The following is a 20,444-nucleotide window of genomic DNA, read 5'->3' as shown; positions in this document are numbered from 1 at the left end:
CCCTCTGAAATTTGCCATTTCAGGCTGCCTAGGAGAAAACAGAGATCAGAAGGACATATGTTTTCTTTACAAAATCAGTTTGTTGCCTGTCAATCAGTTAGTAACAATTAGTGTATAGAGAACAGCTTTAGCTGCCTGCCTCTGTCATAGTCTTGTCTATGCATGGGTGACCCTGGAGAGCAACTATTATCCCTTCCAAACCAAGAAAGATGAGACAGGTTCTGTTGAAATAAAATCTGTTTTATTATTTCATATGAAAACTATTCTCTTCTGTTGAGCACATGGTTAATATTCTTCTATTGATTATCAGAGCAACTCTTCCAATTCAACACATTGTTCCGGTGGGCTATGAATCTTAGTTGAATCCTTTCCAAAGCACAGGGTATAGAAAGTATTATTCACACTTGCATATCTGTCGTGAATGTGTATGTACGGCATTCACAAATGTGGCCACGTGTTCAGGGTCCATATCAGGATACATGCCATGACCCAGATTTGCGATATAGCGCTGTGGACCAAACTCTTCAATCATTTTCTTCACCGTTTCATTTATTTTGTCCTAAATTTAAATACATGGCACTGTGGTTATTGAGTTCAAAATTCATCTTCAATTGTAACTTAACTACAGGACCTTTTCTACTTCTTTTTCTACCCCTCCTTACCTCAGATGCATAGAGCGCACAAGGATCCATGTTACCTTGAAGGGTGACTTTATTTCCTGTCCTTTCGCTGTAGGAGAAGCAACAAATCCAACCATTAGCAAACTTACACCCATTTCTCCTTCAGGCTACATTTTCTTATTCATCCATGGGATACGGACATCATTGGCTCACCAGCATTTATTGCCCATACCTAGTTGCCCTTGAACACAGTGGCTTGCTAAGCCATTTCAGAGGGCAGTTGAGTCAATCACATTGCTGTGGCTCTGGAGGCACATGTAAGCCAGACCTGGTAAGGATGGCCGATTTCCTTCCCTAAAGGAAATTAGTGAACCAGATAGGTTTTTCCAACAATCGGCAATGGTTTCATAGTAATCAGTCGATTCTTAAATACAGATTTTATTGAATTCAAATTCCACCGGCTGCCGTCTGAACAAATGCTAAGTTTTTGGATTAATAGTCTAGGGATAATACTGGTAGGCCATTGCCTCCCCCTTTGCTGATGGGGAAAATAATTTTCAAAGGCAGGCATGAATCAATCTACAAATATTGGTGTCTTGGGGGGGAGATAAGTTTTTTTTTAGAAAATGTAGATAAAACAAGGTAATATATTATCAAGTTAATATTTATGCTGACAAAGCCAGCATTTATTGCTCATCCTTATTTGCCCACTTGGAGGGTCTTGTTAGGTTATTTCAAAGGACAGTTAAGATGAACCACGTTGCTGTGGGTTTGAAATCATAGCCTGTCGGCCAGGCTAGGTCAGGATAATGGATAATAAAGGACACTTGTAAGCTGTATTTTCATTTTAACAATCTAGTGGTCATGAAGTGGCCACAATCACTGATGTTAGCTGTTTTTAAATTCCAGATTTAATTAATTGAATTTAAATTCCTCAGCTACTGTGTGGGATACAAATTAATTTAGTCCAGGCCTCTGGATTCCCAGTGTATTAACATAACCCTGAGATGATCAAATTTGAGCTGGAATGTCTGCTCTCAAAGGTAAAGCATCCTGAGGCTTTTAGCTACTCAAAGACACAATAGAACCCAACTTGCTGCTGAATCCACTTCATGAAATAATTCATTCTGAAACAACATGATGAAAACTTCTCTTTGGATCAACTCAAAATGGAAATTGTGCTTTGATTTGTTCGCATTTTGAGTCTTCAGTTGGAGATTGGAGATCACTAGAATCTTGGCTGCGGTTACAGATTAAATATGACATTCAGTAAGTACTTAAATGTAGCCTCAGCTTTGAAAAACAAAATTCTTTTATTTTCTGCATTTCATTACTGGATATTAGGGGCTGGATTTCAATCAGGTCCCAAATGAAACAGGACAGTAGCAGAAGCAAGGTTGAAAATACCTGCCTCCTCAGCTCAACCTTAATTTTTCCTGCCTCTTCCCTCCCTGCTCAATGTAAATGACTGCAGCGAGGAGGCGATCAGATTTTGAGCCCAATTTCCTCACGTCCAACTTTTTGCCACTCCCTGTGACTATCATGGGGAACTCTGGTCATAGCACCTGGGGTAGCAGAGAGAAGGTCCCCAAAGTCTTCCGATGGAAGCCCCCCATTTACTGCCCAACACCTTAACCTGTGAATGTCCTACATCTCAGTTGAGGCCTTCAATGGAACGTTTGCTATAATTCATGAGGCTCATGTGCCCCTTTAACTGATATCAGATCCCTGTGGATACTGCAGATGTTTCATATGAACCTGAACAATGATGCTGGCATACTATTCAGCTATGGGTGCAAAGTTTGACCCTTGCACTTTGTGCTTATTTTCCAGCAGGGTCACTCGCTATCAAGAGCAGGAATTTTCACAATTACATGGCCAACAGGCAGGAAAACAGGAGACTTTCCCACTCATTTTTTTGGGCATACCTAGTTTCACGAATCTCCAGCGCTCTGAGTGCTAAAGTGTGCCTCAGCGATTCAGCCAGTAAGGGAGGGGTAGGGCCTCTTCCTGTTGGTGTGGCCAGAATCAGCATGCTGAGCAGGTCATTACACATGCACTGATCTGTCAATAGGGAGAATGGTGCATGTGCACTGCCCCCCTCCCCCACCAACCCCCAGGCCAGCCCACCATGTGCAGCCCAAATTGTCCTTTTTTCTCCCTTCCCTAATGCAGAGTGCTCAATCGGTCCCCTCCCCACCAGGTCCTGCCCTTTTGGCAGAGTGCCCAGCAGGCAGTGCCAGGTTGGCACTGACTTTGACCTACCAGGAATGGGGGAGAAAGAGATACTCGTGAGCCTGGAGACTACTGTCTCAGGCTTGCTAATGATATGAAGCTGCAATTTCAATATTATAATCAGTCTTATGCTGATTTCCGGTGCAAGGCTGAGTATATTTAAAAACACTCCCTGGGAGACCCACGATTGGTCAGACACCAGTTGTGAATCCTGTTACAGGCTCCCTGTGATACTTGTGCAGTGCAGCACGATGCAAGAATCACCCCCTTGTTATCTTACCACTGACAAGATCACATTGGTCTACCTCAATGCTTTTATATTCAATCAGCCCAGCTAGTTTATATACCTCGTCTAGTCTCATTCTATCTTGCAGCATATCTTTGTTTTTTTTTGCTTTTCACATGAACTTGTCTGATTTCCCTTCAAAAACATCCAAGCTTTTTGCCTCAACCACTTTTCGTAGTCACAAGTTCCTTAGCTTAACCATCTCAGTGAATAAATGAATCAGTAAATAAGGAAAAGTATATTAAGTGACTACCTTGTATTTATTCTCTCTCCACCCCTAACACCCCCATTTCAGATTCTCCCTCAGCTGAATACATTCATCTCTCTGCATCTATCTTGTCCCAACTCATTATTTTACAAATCTCCATTTGGTTTCCATTTTCTGAAGAATTAAGTCCCAACCTTTCCAAGCTTTCTTGACAACTGTAATATCTCAGTTCAGAAACCATCCTTGTTAAATCACTTAGCTAACGACAGAATACTGCAGATGCAGGAACCTGAAACGAAAATAGAAAATGCTGGAAAAACTCCAAGTCTGACAGTAGACAGAATGATGTGGATATGCCAGCGTTGGACTGGGGTAAACACAGTAAAAAGTCTGACAACACCAGGTTTAAGTCCAACCGATTTATTTGATAGTAAACTCAAGTTTTCGGGGTTTGTCCAAACCCCGAAAGCTTGAGTTTACTATCAAATAAATCAGCTGGACTTAAACCTGGTGTTGTCAGACTTCTTACAGTAGAGAGAATAGCAGCAACATTGAGTCAGAATGACCATTTGTTGAGCTGAAGACAAAGAAAATAGGATGAGATCCAGACTCGAAACATTGGCTCTATTCTCTCTCCACAGATGCTGTCAGACCCACTGACATTTTAAAGCATTTTCTGTTTTTTGTGTCTTGTAAATCCCTTGTTCACTATCAAATCTGGAGGTTTCCAAAATCCACTTGGCTCACATGAAAAATGTAATTACTTAATGTGCTTTTGGAAGTCTTTTCTGGAGAAAGAAAAATGAAATGCTTTCTTTGCCAAATGAAAAGGAGGGTAGATAATGGGATCTTGAGGGTGGGACCTTTCGATACAATATTGTTTCCTTTTCTTATTATACACAGGTGCGCAGCCCTAACTTGAGACAGATCAAAGACCATAATTTTTCCCTAAAGAATTTTCAATAGCCTACATGATTTATTTGAGGGTCAAATAGTTCCAAGACATTTCCTCTACCTTTTCCATCTTTTGGGTGAGGGATGGAGGCAGGGGGAAATGATCTGTATCACAGTGGACAAAACAAGCTGGATGGACTAGTCATACTTATCTTCACAAGTTCTTAATATGACATGTTCAATGTGTTTCTATGACCAGTCTTGCATAATCTTTAGTAGAGACTTATTTGTCAATAACAGTTTCAAATGACATTATTGTAAACAGTTTTCCCATAGCTAAACTGAACAATAAACTATACTGATTAGATTGCCAATTAAAACAATTGTGGCAAATACCTGACTATAAATCCAGTTGTGATTTTAGATACCAAATCTCAGCATAATCAATTTCAATATGTATAATGAACAGAGGCCCTACCAGGTATCATGTTGTTGGGCTGACAAGTGGAAAGTAACATTTGTGCCACACAAATGCCAGGCAATAACCATTATCTAACCATCGCCTCTTTACATTCAATGGTGTTATCATCACTACATCCCCCACTGGCAACATCCCTGGGGGGGGACTCAACTGGACTCACCTCACAAACAGTGGTTACAAGAGCAGGTCAGAGGCTAGGATCACCAAAGATCCTGAAACAGCACCATCCAAACCCATGACCACTTCCATTTCAAAGGAAAAGGGCAGCAGGTACATGGGAACACCACCACCTACAAGTTCCTCTCCAAGCCACTCACCATTCTGACTTGGAAATATAATGTTATTCCTTTGCAGTCGCTGGGTCAAAATGCTGGAATTCCCTCCCTAACGCCATGGTGGGTCAACCCACAGCACATGGACTGCAGTGATTCGAGAAGGCAGCTCACCACTACCTTCTCAAGGGCAGCAAAAAGGTGAGACAAAACAATTGCTGATTTTAAAGTTGTAAACACAGCTGAAGAGAGTGCAGTAAGGCTCGAGACAGCTAATCATGCAGGGTATTTGGCAATGTGTTTACGCCCAATCATGGTGGATTAGTGACCAATAAGGGGCATGTACAATAAATAATAAAATGTGATGCATGAAAGACCTTTGAGTCTAGAATGTATTGCCTGGAAGTGTTATTGAGACAGTTCAGATATTGAAGAATAGAATATAATCCCTTTGGATCCATTTGGTCCATCAAGCCTGCACGGACAACAATCCCACCCAGGCCCTATCCCCACGTATTTACCCTGCTAATCCCCTTGACACTAAGCAGCAATTTAGCATGGCCAATCAACCTGATCCATACATCTTTGGACTGTGGGAGAAAACTGGAGCAGACATGGGGAGAATGTGCAAACTTCAATCACCTGATGCTAGAACCAAATCAGAGTCCCTAGTGCTGTGAGACAGCAGTGCTAATCACTGTGCCACCCAGATTTAAGGGGACATTAGATGATTATTTGAACAGAAACAGTGTGTAGGTATATGGGCAAAAGGCAGGAGAATGGCATGGAGCTATAATGTTTGTTTGGAGAGCCAGTACAGATATTATGGGCCAAATGCCTGCTTTTGCAGCATAACAATTCTGTGATAGATATTGCTGTTAAAGTGCCTTTTAGGCTGGATTACATAGTGCTGATTTTCTTCAGCATTACCAATTCAGTTTACACCTCAGTTATGAAATTGGCAGGGATTTTGTGTGGTAAGCAAGATTATCACCTCACCCACATACAAATATCACATCAGGAAGTCAACCAAAACTGTTTTCTCAAAAAATCTTGCTGATCCTTGGTAAGAATGAGAATTTTATTCTGGAAGTTTTTTTTAACTACTTGTGATGTGAATTCAGTCTTGTTTTCTAAATGTTTGTGTCATCAAATCTTGCTCTGGCTTTCTGCTTTTGTGTAATTATTTCAGTTGCAAAATATTTACCAGTTTTAGCCTGAATGTAACAGCCCAGCAACATTGTGTTTATCATTTTTCTCCCCTTCTCGCCACCTCACCAGCCTGAGTGGACAGGAATGCATGATGGGTATTCCCATGTTGGCTATCCACTGCTCTCCTGATGAGCTTTGCATTCTCTATTCTCTCAAAACTGGAGTTCTACCAAAACTCTGTTATCATACCCTAGCTTATACTACAATCCATTCATACATTATTCCTGTACTTGTTGGCCTATATTGCCTCCCTGGACAATCTCTTCAGATTTAAAAGTCTTATCCTTATTCTCGAATTCCTCCATAACCTCAACCCTTCCCATCTCTTTAACCTTTAGTCTGGTTTACAATTCACAATCATCTATCATCATCGTCGTCATCATCATCATCCATCATCTCATCCAAACCGCTGCCCCTTATATCTTAGCCCATGCCATTCCAGTCCATCACACATTCTTGCTTATCTACAACAGCACCCGATGTCACCAATATCTTGAAATTAAAGTTCCCAATACACAACAGAAACATAGAAAAATAGGTGCAGGAGTTGGCCATTCAACCTTGCACCACCATTCAATATGATCATGGTTGGTCATGCACTCTCAGTATCCCACTCCCACATTTTCTCCATACTCCTTGATCCCTTTAGCCACAAGGGCCATGTCCAGCTCCCTCGTGAACATATCTAATAAAAACTGGCCCCAATAGCTTGCTATGATAGAATATGGAATTCAAAAGTGGTTTCACCATACAAACAGCAATTAATTTCACAGATGGTTTCTTCTATCAAATGTTTACATTTAAAGACTAAACTTGCTTTAAAAACCTTACTTGGTGCTAGAAGTTCACAGAGCAGAAGGTACAATCCACGTGGACAGCGTTACAGGTCTTCCATAGGGTTGAATGATTCCTTATATTCACCTCTCCTTTCCAACTGTGCAGCCCCTGCCGCATCAGCCTCCCCAACTCTGCACCATAAAGACTGAAACAGACCACAAAGACTGAAGGCTCCAACATTAACAGCTCTATAGAGGGGTTATTGGACAGGTGCACAGTTCTCTGGAAGCCTCACCTTCACAGTACTGCACTTGGCAGCAGTGGTGTTTATTTACAAAACTTCTCAATTTGCTTGGTAATGGCTCCCAGACATGTCGAGAGGCTGTTAAGTTACCAAACAGTGACACATATTTACAGTTGTGCCACACTAATTATACAGCTGGGATCTGTGATCACAGTCTAAACATGATCGTAAAAAGGCAAGCCCTCAAAGGGCACAAAACCAATCAGATTTTTAAAAAACATCCGAGTGTGAAGTGAATCATGTAGGTGGCTCAAGGTAACTTGCATTTAAATCCCCACTTCCTATTCATCTGGAATTTTTTGCTCTTTCTGAAGAACAATATTTTAATGTAACAATCCAATAACTCACGGTAGAAGGAGGAGCTTAATGTTATCATTGAAAGGCTACAAACTTAAGCTTAAACCACAGCCCATATTGAGCAAGTGAAATGTCTCGTTGTAGAAATCCAAAGTGAAAGAGATTTAAACAGGTTCAAGCCAGTTCCTAAGTATGCACAAATCCACAATCTAATAAAACCATAATTCATTACAAGACGGCTTTTAGTCTCAGCCCACAAGCATTGTGCGTTAGAAAACGGAAAGATCGAATGGCATTGTAAAGAGATATTCTTTGAAGGCTCTGGTTAAGGAGTAAAAGAAAGACAGACTTGCATTTTTATTGCTGCTTTCATGTCCAGGACATTCTGAAAAACTTCAAAGCCAATGAATTACTATTTGAAGTGCAGGCCAAAAAATCAACACTAACAACTTGCAACTTTAACGTTGAAAAATTGTCTCAAGGCCTGGTTATTTTGTAGGGAAGCTAGGCCCCAGAGGGAAATGAGGCGAATCACCAGTTAGTGTTTAATATTACATGTGATGAATATTGGCCAGAACAGCTCCACCCACTGATTTTTTTTTAAAACTGAACTGTTGATCTCAGCAACTTTATCTCCACTTCCACATCCCACTGCACCTCGCCCACCCCATCCTGACTTCCCAATGAGTGGTTCAGCTGGAACCAAAAAAAAACACGTCAGTTTCAAACCCCACTCTTTTCCCATTCTACAGCAGCTTTTCCTGTGAAATGTCTCAAGACTTCGACTTTAAAGGTGTTACGCAAGTACAAGCTGCTTTCTGTTACTACTGCTAATTGCTGCTATTATGACTGTTGAACTTCCTGTGGAGCTCTGCTTCATGTGTTAAAAGAGATGGAACCGTTACAACTTCAAGACAAGGGATTAAAAAGGGTCAGTGATCAGGAACTGGCTTTAACACGAAGGCAGGACAGTGCTGCGTATATTCCAATGGTGCCTGGTAATAATTAAATGAGCAAATTGAGAGATTCAGGTTGCAATATATCCTGCTTGCGCCACCATTTGGCACTTTCATTACAAGATAAAATTAGGTATCTCTCTCTTTGGGTTTGGTGGTAGCACAGTCTGCCTCACAGCGCCTCAGACCCGAGTTCCCAGCTTGGGTCACTACCTCTGTGCCTACATGGGTTTCCTCTGGGTGCTCCGGTTTCCTCCGGTAGTCTGAAAGATGTGCTAGTTAGGCCATGCTGAATTCTCCTGCAGTGGAGCGCAATTGGGCAGTGGAGTGTGGTGACTAAGAGATTTTCACAGTAACTTCATTGCAGTGTTAATGTAAGCCTATTTGTGGCACTAATAAATAAACTTAAAGAATTTAATAAAGAATCTTGAGAAAAAAAAACTTTGCTTTGACAAAGGGTCATCTGGACTCAAAATATCAGCTCTTTTCTCTCCTTACAGATGCTGCCAGACCTGCTGAGATTTTCCAGCATTTTCTCTTTTGGTTTTAGATTCCAGCATCTACTGTAATTTGCTTTTATTTATTAATAAATGATTTTCATGGTTTCAGTTATATAATGGGGAGAGGTGATGGAGAAGAAAGGTTATTTAGTTTGTGGTTAGCTTCTGTTTCTGCATTGCCTTTTGTGTACTCTTGGCTTATACGATGGGTTAATATTAATTGACAAGAATGAAGGATTTAATCAAGTAATGATCTGCAGAAAATTAAGGAACCTGTTTTAGCTCTCTTGTTGTTGCTGATAATACCTGTCCTCAAAGTTTAAGTCCAGAATGGGTTAAAAAGTTGAATAAATATTTCTCTGTTTCCTACACAGATGCCTTATCTCATCTTTGTTGTTTTCTGAACACAAGCCACTTATCTAACAAAAGCAGAAAGACTCTATTCTGTTGCAATTCAAGTTTTTTTTCCAAAATATATACAAGGCCTATTACTCAAAGAACCCCTTGATGTTTCGTAGTCTTTAGTATTCTTGTTGAACGGAGTAATTAAAATGTTTACAATGCTTCAACAACAAAGCTATTTCAACAAAGCCACTTTATTCCCTATTTTTATCCTGTTTAATCTTTGATTTTCTCCCCCACTTTTTTCGTTCCTCTTTGCACTTAATTTCCTGGCTCACATTTGCACAGGATGTAGGATGGCACCTGCAATCCAGCCTCCGAAAATGCTAATGTGGACCCGAAGCCACATGAAGACAATGCAGTGGAGATTGCTCTTCCCTGATAAATAAATTAAACTGAAAATATACAAGGTAGTGAAGATGCCTCAATGCTTTTTGGGGGGCGGGGGGGGAAGGGAACCTGCTCCCTCAGCATCGGGGGGGGGCGGAGGCTGAAGGTTGAGGAAAGTGTGTGTGTGTGAGCGCGAGTGAGTTTGAGAGAGAGAGAGCAGGAAGTTCTAAAAATTACCTTCAGCCAACAGGGCATTGGTTAAATGGAGAACATGGAATTGAATGGGGATATGGTGAGTGATACAAATAGGAGGGCATCTTTGACCATCTCTTTTTATCCTTATTCTATTCAAACTCCAGTTCATTCTGTGCCTACCTCTGGGCAAGATTCTCTGCTCACTCATTCTCAACCTTCCATTCAGCACCATATTTCTGCAATGACAGATGGTCTCAACCTGTGACCATTTTGCTAATACAACTATTGCTCCCCACTGTCTGGGTCCTTCACCCTCTTAAGACCTGGTCTTGATTCCTAGAACATAGAACAGTACAGCACAGTACAGGCCCTTTGGCCCTCAATGTTGTGCCAAGCTGTGTCTAAACCCAAGATCAAGCTATCCCACTCCCTATCATTCTGGTGTGCTCCATGTGCCTATCCAATAACCGCTTGAAAGTTCCTGGAGTGTCCTAAAGTGGGGTGTGGAATGCAGCAGGCAGTGCATTCCACACCCCAACCACTTGGTGAAGAATCAACTCGGACATCCCTCCTATACCTCCCACCATGAACCTTATAGTTATGCCCTCTAGTAACAGCTACACCCACCCATGGAAATAGTCTCTGCATTTCCACTCTATCTATCCCCCTCATCATCTTATAGACCTCTATTAAGTCACCTTTCATCCTCCTCCACTCTAACGAGAAAAGCCCCAGCTCCCTCAATCTTTCCTCATAAGACCTACCCTCCAAACCAGGCAGCATCCTGGTAAATCTCCTCTGCACCCTCTCCAATGCTTCCACATCCTTCTTATAGTGAGGTGACCAGAACTGCACACAATATTCCAAATGTGGTCTCACCAAGGTCTGGTATAGTTCAGCATAACCTCATGGCTCTTAAAGCCCGTTAACAAACACTAACATACTATAAGCCTTCTTCCATTTGAGTGGCAACCTTCAGAGATCTGTGGAAATGAACCCAAGATCTCTCTGCTCGTCCACATTCCTCAGAACCCTATAATCCACATTCAAGTTTGTCATAAGAACATAAGAAATAGGAGCAGGAGTAGGCCATCTAGCCCTTCGAGCCTGCCCCGCCATTCAATAAGATCATGGCTGATCTGTTGTGGCTCAGTTCCACTTTCCCGCCCTCTCCCCATAACCCTTAATCCCCTCTCTTATCAAAAACCCATCAACCCGCGTCTTAAAAATATTTAGCGAGGCAGCCTCCACCACTTCAACGGGCAGAGAATTCCAGAGATTCACCACCCTTTGAGTGAAGAAGTTCCTCCTCAACTCCGTTCTAAACTGCCCCCCCTTTATCTTGAGGCTGTGCCCCCTAGTCCTACTGTCTTTTTTGAGCGGGAAGAGTCTTTCCACCTCTATCCTATCCATCCCATTCATCATCATATACATCTCAATGAGATCTCCCCTCATTCTTCTAAACTCTAACGAGTACAAGCCTAGTTTATTCAGCCTCTCATAGCTCAACCCCCTCAACTCTGGTATCAGCCTAGTAAACCTCCTCTGCACTCCCTCCAAGGCCAAAATATCTTTGCGCAGGTGCGGCGCCCAAAACTGCACACAGTACTCCAGCTGCGGCCTCACCAATGCCCTATACAGCTGCAGCAAGACCTCCCTACTTTTATATTCAATCCCCCTCGCTATGTCCTACCAAAATGAATCACCTCGCATTTATCAGGGTTAAACTCCAACTGCCACTTTTCTGCCCAGCTCTGCATCCTATCAATGTCTCTTTGCAGCCTACAAGAGCCCTCCACCTCATCCACTATTCCACCAACCTTGGTGTCATCAGCAAATTCACTAACCCACCCTACAGCCCCTTCTTCCAAGTCATTGATAAAAATCACAAATAGCAGAGGGCCCAGCCCTGTGGTACACCGCTGCTAACTGGCCTCCAGTCTGAAAATTTTCCCTCCACCACCACCCTCTGTCTTCTATGAGACAGTCAGTTACTTATCCAATTGACCAAATTTCCTTCTATCCCACACCTCCTTACTTTCTTCATGAGCCTATCATGGCTTATCAAATGCCTTACTAAAATCCATGTTCCTGTTCTAGAGGGATGCAGACTTGAGCACTGCTGACACTCAAGTGGCTTGTCCAGCTATCACCAGATCTGACCAGGCAGCATTGGGCTTAAGAGACTCCATCTTCTGGTGGAGTATGCAGTTACAGGCATGAATGGTGCTTCCCAAAATACACAAAGTGCAGAGCAAATTTACATTGAGTTTTCAAATTACAAACATTAATTTATATAAAATACACATTTTCTCGTAGGGGGTGGGGAGGGTGTTTGGGAAAGAATGCAAAATAGTATTGATGTGCTCAACAGGCTGATCTTAAATTTCCATGACCTGAATGCTTTATGTTAATAGTTTGTCAGTAAATTATGATTAACTGCTGCTCAGCTTACCGTGCCACTTTAGGCTGAATGGTCCAGTCCAATCCCACCACCTCATACCCAGACTGCGAAATATCTTCCAAAGCATAATGGGCATCTTTTGCAAAAACAATCTGAAAAAAAAAGGCAATTCGAGATAGACAATGGTATAAAGGCAAAATACTGCAGATGCTAGAATCTGGAACAAAGTGCTGGAGAAACCCAGCAGGTCTGACAGCATCTGTGGAGAGAGAATAGAGCCAACGTTTTAAGTCTGGTGAAGGGCTCTGTTCCTAGAGCTCTGACGAAGGGTTATCCAGACTCGAAACGTTGGCTCCGTTCTCTCTCCATAGATGCTGCCAGACCTGCTGAGTTTCTCCAGCATTTTCTGTTTTCGTTATATAAACATCGGTAACTGTAATACAGGAGTAGAATACTGCATATGCTGAAAATCTGAAATTAAAACAGAAAACGCTGGAAATACTCAGCAGGTCTGGCAGCACCAGAGGAGAGAGAAATTGATATATTGATTCCATTATTAAAGAAGAACAAAGAACAACATAGCATAGGAAACAGGCCCTTTAGCCCTACAAGCCCACACTGCCCATTTTAACATTCAGTGAGTGCCTCATTCCAATCCTCCTCCTACCTACAGCTTTTGGACTCCACAAAACCTTTCGGATAAACTTTTGGATAGTAATGGAAAAGGACGAGTCCTATGGGTAGGTGCTGAATTGGGGGAAGGCTAACTATAGCCGGATTAGGCAGGAATTGGTGGCCGTTGATTGGGAGAGGGTGTTCGAGGGTAAATCCACATCTGGCGTGTGGGAGTCTTTTAAGGAGCAGTTGATGGGGCTGCAGGACAGGCATGTGCCTGTAAAAAGGAAGGATAGGAAAGGTCGGATTCGAAAGCCGTAGATAACCAAGGAAATTGAGGGTCTGATCAAAAAGAAAAGAGAGGTGTACGTTAGGTCTAGGCAACTAAAAACAGATGGAGCACTGGAGGAATACGGACAAAGTAGGAAAGAACTCAAACGGGGAGTTGGAAGGGCAAAAAGGGGTCATGAAGTGTCCTTGGCAGACAGGATTAAAGAGAATCCTAAGGCATTTTATTCATACGTTAGGAACAAAAGAGTTGTCAGAAAAAAAAATCAGACCTCTCAGGGACAAAGGAGGGGAATTATGCTTAGAGCCCAAGGAAGTAGGGGAGATCCTAAATGAATACTTTGCATCAGTATTCACAAGGGAGAGGGATGTGGTGACTGGAAGTGTCTCAGAGGGAAGCGTTAAAGAAAATCTCCGTTACACGGGAGGAAGTGTTAAGTCTTTTTTAAGGAACATTAAGACTGATAAATCCCCAGAGCCTGATGGCATCTATCCTAGACTGCTCAGGGAGACAAGAGATGAAATTGCTGGGCCTCTGACAGAAATCTTTGTCTCTTCATTGGACACAGGTGAGGTCCCAGAGGATTGGAGGATAGCGAATGTGGTACTGTTATTTAAGGGTAGCAAAGATAACCCGGGTAATTATAGGCCGGCAAGCTTGACGTCCGTGGTAGGGAAATTGTTGGAGAGGATTCTTAGAGATAGGATGTATGCACATTTAGAATGGAATAATCTCATTAGTGATAGACAGCATGGTTTTGTAACAGGGAGGTCATGCCTCAAATTTGGTGGAGTTTAAGGAGATGACAAAAACGGTTGACAAGGGAAGGGCCGTGGATGTCGTCTATATGGATTTTAGTGAAGCATTGAACAAAGTCCCTCATGGCAGGTTGGTGCAAAAGGTTATTTCTCATGGGATAAAAGGTGAGGTGGCTAGATGGGTGGAGAACTGGCTTGGCCACAGAAGGCAGAGGGTAGCAGTTTCCAGTTGGACATCTGTCACTAGTGGTGTTCCGCAGGGCTCTGTACTGGGACCTCTGCTAATTGTGATATATATAAATGATTTGGAAGAAGGTGTAACTGGTGCGATCAGTAAGTTTGTGGACAACACAAAGATGGCTGGACTTGTGGATAGCGATGAACATTGTCAGAGAATATAGCAGGATATAGATAGGCTGGAAAATTGGGTGGAGAAATGGCAGATGGAATTTAATCCAGATAAATGCGAAGTGATGCATTTTGGTAGAACTAATGTAGGGGGAAGCTATACAATAAATCGCAGAACCATCAAGAGTATAGACACATGGAGGGAAATGGGCGTGCAAGTCCCCAGATCCTTGAAGGTGGCATCACAGGTGGAAAAGGTGGTGAAGGCAGCATATTGCATGCTTGCCTTTATAGGACAGAGCATAGAGTATAAAAATTGGCATCTGATGTTACAGCTGTATAAAATGTTGGTTAGGCAACATTTGGAGTACTGCGTCCAGTTCTGGTCACCATACTACCAGAAGGACGTTGAGGCTTTGGAGAGAGTACAGAAAAGGTTTACCAGGACATTGCCTGGTATGGAGGGTCTTAGCTATGAGGAGAGATTAGGGTTGTTTTCCCTAGAAAGACAGAGTGAGGGGAGACCTAGGTGTATAAAATTATGAAGGGCATAGATAGGGTGAACAGTGGGAAGTTTTTCCCCAGGTTAGAGGTGACGATCACGAGGGGTCACAGGTTCAAGGTGAAGGGGGCAAGGTTTAACTCAAATATCAGAGGGACGTATTTTACAGAGAGGGTGGTGGGGGCCTGGAATGCACTGCCAAGCAGAGTGGTGGAGGCGGACATGCTAGGATCGTTTAAGACTTATCTGGATAACCACACGAGCAGACTGGGAATGGAGGGATACAAACAAATGGTCTAGTTGGACCAGTGAGCGGTGCAGGCTTGGAGGGCTGAAGGGCCTGTTTTCTGTGCTGTATTGTTCTTTATAAGGTTTCAGGTCAATAATAGGTTTCAGACAAATGAAACAGGGAAAAGAACAAAATGGAAGCTATGTGACTGGATGAAAGACATGAAAGTTTAAGCGACAGTGCGGTTCCTGGTGATAAGTGAGTGGTAATGGGACAAGTTGTGAGGGATGTTGCTAAAGGAGAGGCAAATAGCAGAACCATGAACAGATCTGCCATTCAAAAGCAAAGGGGAGAAAAAAGAGAAAAATCAAAACCAAAGAGAGAAACATAATGGGGCATACGTTATCAACTGAAATTCAATTTGGGTACATGTTTTAGGAAATAAGTACTGTTCTTGGAAGGGGGACAGCATGCTTCACCAGAAATAAACAATGGTGTAAAACATTAAATAATGAGGATGGATTGCTTCAGCTTGATTTGTATTCCCTTGAGTGTGGGAAGTTGAGCAGTGATCCATTTGAGATCTTTAACATGATAAAGAGAGAGGAGCCTTTTATCCCATCAGAGTTAAAGTTGAACCTTAACTGCAGAGAGGAAAGCACAGAACTGAACTGTTCAAATATGACTCTTTTTCCAAGTATCCTCTGACCCAGTACTTCCACCTGACACCAAGGCCAAAATTGGGAGTTATTGAAATGAAGCTCATCTATACTCTGCTTTGCCATGTTTGCTCCCCACCCCAGAATATCACTGGCATTGGATAATGTTGCTGGTAAGACATGATGAAAACTAGAAATCGTGATCTCGCCAGCAAGATTTAAGAATTCCAGGTTTCACTGAATCTTGATTACCGCATGCATGGGCTCAAGATCATCCTCAATAAATCTTAGTCTCCGATATCATTTCTCAATACTGGCGTAACATTTGTTTCCTACCCTGTAGCAGTGATAAAATAGAAATGTGAACAAGTGTTTCATTGGAACAAAGACCACACTGAGCAAATCATAAAAATCCCTAGTATAGAAAGAGGCCATTTGGCTCTTTGTGCCTACCCTGACAACCTGCCCAATCCCCACAACCCCATATATTAACTCCGCTAATCCCCCTGATACTATGGGACGATTTAGCTTAGCCAATCAGCCTAACCCACACACTTTTGGATCTTCAGGGACAAGAGAGGATAGATAATTCCAATAAATCAGACATCTCACTGCCTGCCATCTCCTCCCTTCTAATCAAATAACTTGAAGAAATCACCAAACTTCCATCCCTCGAAACATTCTCCCAAATCTTGCATTATAAACTGGATTCTCCTCTTCTTCCTAGTAAACCAAATATTCACTGACCCCAGCCCAGCTCTCCCAATTGGAAGTATTCGGATCCATGAGCCTTAGCAACGGTCGAGCTTCTATTCAGAGTACAAATGAAAAAGAACATTTGACATTATTTGTTGTCTAGTTTTAAACACACCCCTGTACAGATAACTTTAAATGCCATAAATAGCGTTTTGTGTGCAATTAGCTATATTTAGTGTTTCATTATTTAGCAGGATAAGGATTAAAGTATTATCAACATTTGTTAGTTCGAGTGGCATTTGCAGAGCAGGCAGCAGACTGACTACTTTCCATATTATAGGCAAAACTTAAATCACCTACAACGTACGAGGTATCTTTACCAGGGGAGAAAATGGAATTGAAGCCCAAGATTAGGCATGATCATACTGAATGGTGGAGCAATGTTGACAAGCCATGTGGTCTACTCTGGCTCCTGTTGCTTGTGTTAACATATCTTCTTGAAAAGTGACTGGACAGGAGTTTGGGGAAAAAATGCTAGAGAAAGTCACTGAAGTTAGGGTCAAACAGTAGGGTCCAGAGGGAATCTTTGCAAGTGAGTAGACAGGTAACCATTCAAAAACTGATGTGGAATGCTATTATTCTTACTGAAATAGGAAAGAGCGATATAACAGTAGTTTTTTTCACATGCTTTGAGTAAAGCGCCCCATGCTTGTTGCATTATGTTGGCTACTGTTGGTATAGTTTGGGTCTTTAGCGTTTTTTTTCTCTACTTCCTGAGTGAAGGCAATTGTGGGACAAGCAGTAAGATTGGTGTGTGGTGCTGGGGGTTGGGAGAATGCACAAGAGGCCAGAGTCGGACAAATTAGTTTGGAGGTGGGTAGAATTGGAGGTTTGAGATAACAATGGGATGTCTTGCTTTGTGAGATTATTTTGCCATTTTCTAGCATGTCACAAACTATTTGCTCTGATGGGTATTGCTGATAATATGACCTTCTGATTGCATAAACTCAATGCTACGTTTTACACAGTGACCCAAGCTGGGAATTGAATCCGTGTCCCTGCCACTTTGAGGCAGCAATGCTAACCACTGTCCCACCTGCCATAAGAAGTCTCTCAACACCAGGTTGAAGTCCAACCAATTTATCTGATAGTAAACTCAAGCTTTTGGGGTTTGCCCCTTTGTCAGGTGAATGGAGAGTGCAGAAGGAGACCATTCAGCCCATCGAGTTTGCACTGACAAGTCCCACCAAGGCCCTATCCCTATAACCCCACATATTTACCATGCTAATCCTGCTAACCTGGGACATTAACGGGCAAATTAACATGGCCAATGCACCTAACCACACATCTTTGGACTGTGGGAGGAAATCAGAGCACTTGTAGGAAACCTACACAGTCACACAGAGACCCAGGCCAGGAATCAAACTCAGATCCCTGGAGCCGTAAGGCAACAGTGCTAACCACTGTGCCACCGTGCTGTCCTGCTTTCTTATTTCACAATGACTTGAAATTCCGGAGATGAAACTGATCCAGGATATGGATAAGATGCCTTGGCCAGTGAACAGTATTGAAGGGTGCATACGCACAATGACATACAGACGAAGAAAAATTCTTCTTAAATTATACTCCTTAGTTAAGAGCAAATAGATTAGGATTGTGGAGCCTTTTATGTACAAAATCCAATTTCCCTTTAAACATTCGACATGTATTGACCCGAATTCTGTCCAGAATGTATGCATAAGTGAGTAATTCTAGTGTTACAATAAGGGACTGTATACACACAGACACACACAAACACCAATCTGGAGAAGGTCAACGCAGAGATCACAGAACAGATTATAGAGAACATGCAGATGTATTAAAATGTCTATTGGAATCAAAGCAGCCATACAGAATGTCTCAGAGAGGCATGTAAACTAAACCAGCATCAGGAGAAGAAAAGCAATCCTTTCACTGATCTCCAACAAATAAATCAAAACTTGATATTCAGATTTAAGGCCCTAAATCAGATTTAAATTTAGAACAAAACAGATTGATTTACTTGAATTTACATAATTCAACATCTGCTGTGCAATTAACAAAAGAAAAACAGACAAAATAAAATCTGGGTTATACATTTATCTTTCACCCCTGACTTGGGTTCAAATCCAAGCCAAACGGAGGATGAAATCTCTTCTGCCTGCTGCCACAAGGGTCATATGTGAAATGAGTTCGAACAGTTTCAATCCATTTCTGGGTGAGCCCCTTAATTGGCAATCTCACTCAGCGAAGCTGGTGTGGCAAATGGAAATATAATCACAGTAGTCGGTGCTTTTGAGGTTAGAGTTGATGCACATTGTCAGGGCAAAGCAAAGGGAACAAGATTCAGCATCAAACCACTATATCTGATCAGGGAGTGCTTGTTACTGGTGGGATGAGCCCAAATGGAAAATATTCCATTTCCTAACACTAATCACACATCATGATTACAAAACGTACACAAAAAAACTTCGTTAATTGTTCCATAGAATCCATACAATAGAAAAGGCAGCCATTTGGCCCATCAAGTCTGTACCGACTCTCTGAAAGGGCAATCCACACAGGCACACTCCTCTGCCCTATCCCTGTAACCCCACACATTTACCATAGCTAATCCACCCAGCCTATGCATCTTTGGACACCAAGGGGCAATTTAGCATGAGCAATCCACCTAATCTGCATATCTTTGTACTGTGGGTGTTCTTGGAACGTGGGTAATACTACCAAGGTAGTATTTATTCCCCATACCTCATTGTACTTTAGGAGTCAGCCAGAGTATGGGACTGGAGTCATGTGTACAAGTCAGTCAAGGTAGGTATTCCAATTAGCCTTCTGAAAAGGGGGATGGCAGTTTCTGTTTCTGGTAATTTTTCTACCAAATCTGAATACATTTGGCTGCCTGCATCTTGCTGATAATACACCATTTTTTGGATGCGGTTCTTCTGCCAATACAAAGCAGGGAGTGGATATTTCTCTGGTGCATCTATAGATGCTGCATCTTTATAATAAGGAAGGAGACTTCACAAGGGACTAATAAGTGCAGGTGCAATGAGGGCAGAGATAATTTGATTGCACGTCACATCCAAGACCAATAATAAAAGACCTGCATCCGTATCTGTACCTTGCCTACAGTCTGTAGTGTCCACATGTAACAAATACTAAACTCTATAGATGTGTGTGTGTGTGTGTGTGTGTGTGTGTGTGTGTGGGGGGGGGGGTGTGGTCATTCGGCAATGTTACTCTGTGCAACGTGTTGCAGATGCCACCTCACATTGACTTTGGAGTTCCTCTCATCAGTCTCACAGCCCACATGCAAATCAAAAATCTGAATAGCAACAATTCACATGCAATTAATCTTCATAGAACCATTGAGTGCAGAAGAGGCCCTTCAGTCCATCAAATCTGCACTGAGACATTAGAAACACCTGAACTCCCACCTAATCTCACTTGCTGGCACTTGGCCCATATCTCTGAATGTTATGATGTGCCACGTGTTCATCCAGATACTTTTTAAAGGATGTGAAGTTACCAACCTCTACCACCCTCCCAAGCAGTGCATTCCAGCCTGTCACCATCCTCTGGGTAATGAATTTTTTCCTTACATTCCCCCAAGCCTCCTATGCTTGAACCTATGTTTCCTCATGACTGACCCTTCAATCAAGGGGAACAGCGGCTCCTTATCCACTCTGTCCACGTTCATCATAATCTTCTCACCTCACTCTGACTGCCCCTCAGTCTGTTATGCTCTAACGAAAACAACCCAAGCTTATGCAACCTCCCTTCATAACTTAAATGTTCCATCCCAGGCATCCTGGTGAATCTCCTCTGCACCACCGTCAGTGCAATCACATCCTCCCGATAATGTGGCAATCAGAACTGCACACAGTACTCTAGCTGTGGCCTCAAAGTTCTCTACAAGTCCAACATGATTTCTCTGCTTTTATCAATCAAGGCACA

At 42.3% G+C, this 20,444-nt stretch overlaps 1 protein-coding gene across 1 annotated transcript in view; it reads right to left on the bottom strand.

Annotated features, from left to right (window-relative positions):
• Positions 1-219: 219 nt before the first annotated feature.
• The window catches only part of urod (uroporphyrinogen decarboxylase), a 59,286-nt gene continuing 39,061 nt past the window's right edge, over positions 220-20,444 (bottom strand). The window contains exons 8-10 of the mRNA XM_080195378.1: positions 12,425-12,525; positions 663-729; positions 220-559 (exon numbers count right to left, since the gene is read on the bottom strand). Coding sequence (XP_080051504.1) covers positions 395-559; positions 663-729; positions 12,425-12,525 — 333 coding nt within the window. The 3' untranslated portion in view covers positions 220-394. The remainder of the gene's footprint in view (positions 560-662; positions 730-12,424; positions 12,526-20,444) is intronic.

Source organism: Carcharhinus amblyrhynchos, chromosome 9, assembly GCF_965287045.1.
Source record: "Carcharhinus amblyrhynchos chromosome 9, sCarAmb.v2.hapA, whole genome shotgun sequence".
Taxonomy (NCBI): domain Eukaryota; kingdom Metazoa; phylum Chordata; class Chondrichthyes; order Carcharhiniformes; family Carcharhinidae; genus Carcharhinus; species Carcharhinus amblyrhynchos.
This window is presented reverse-complemented; position numbering and strand designations above follow the sequence as displayed.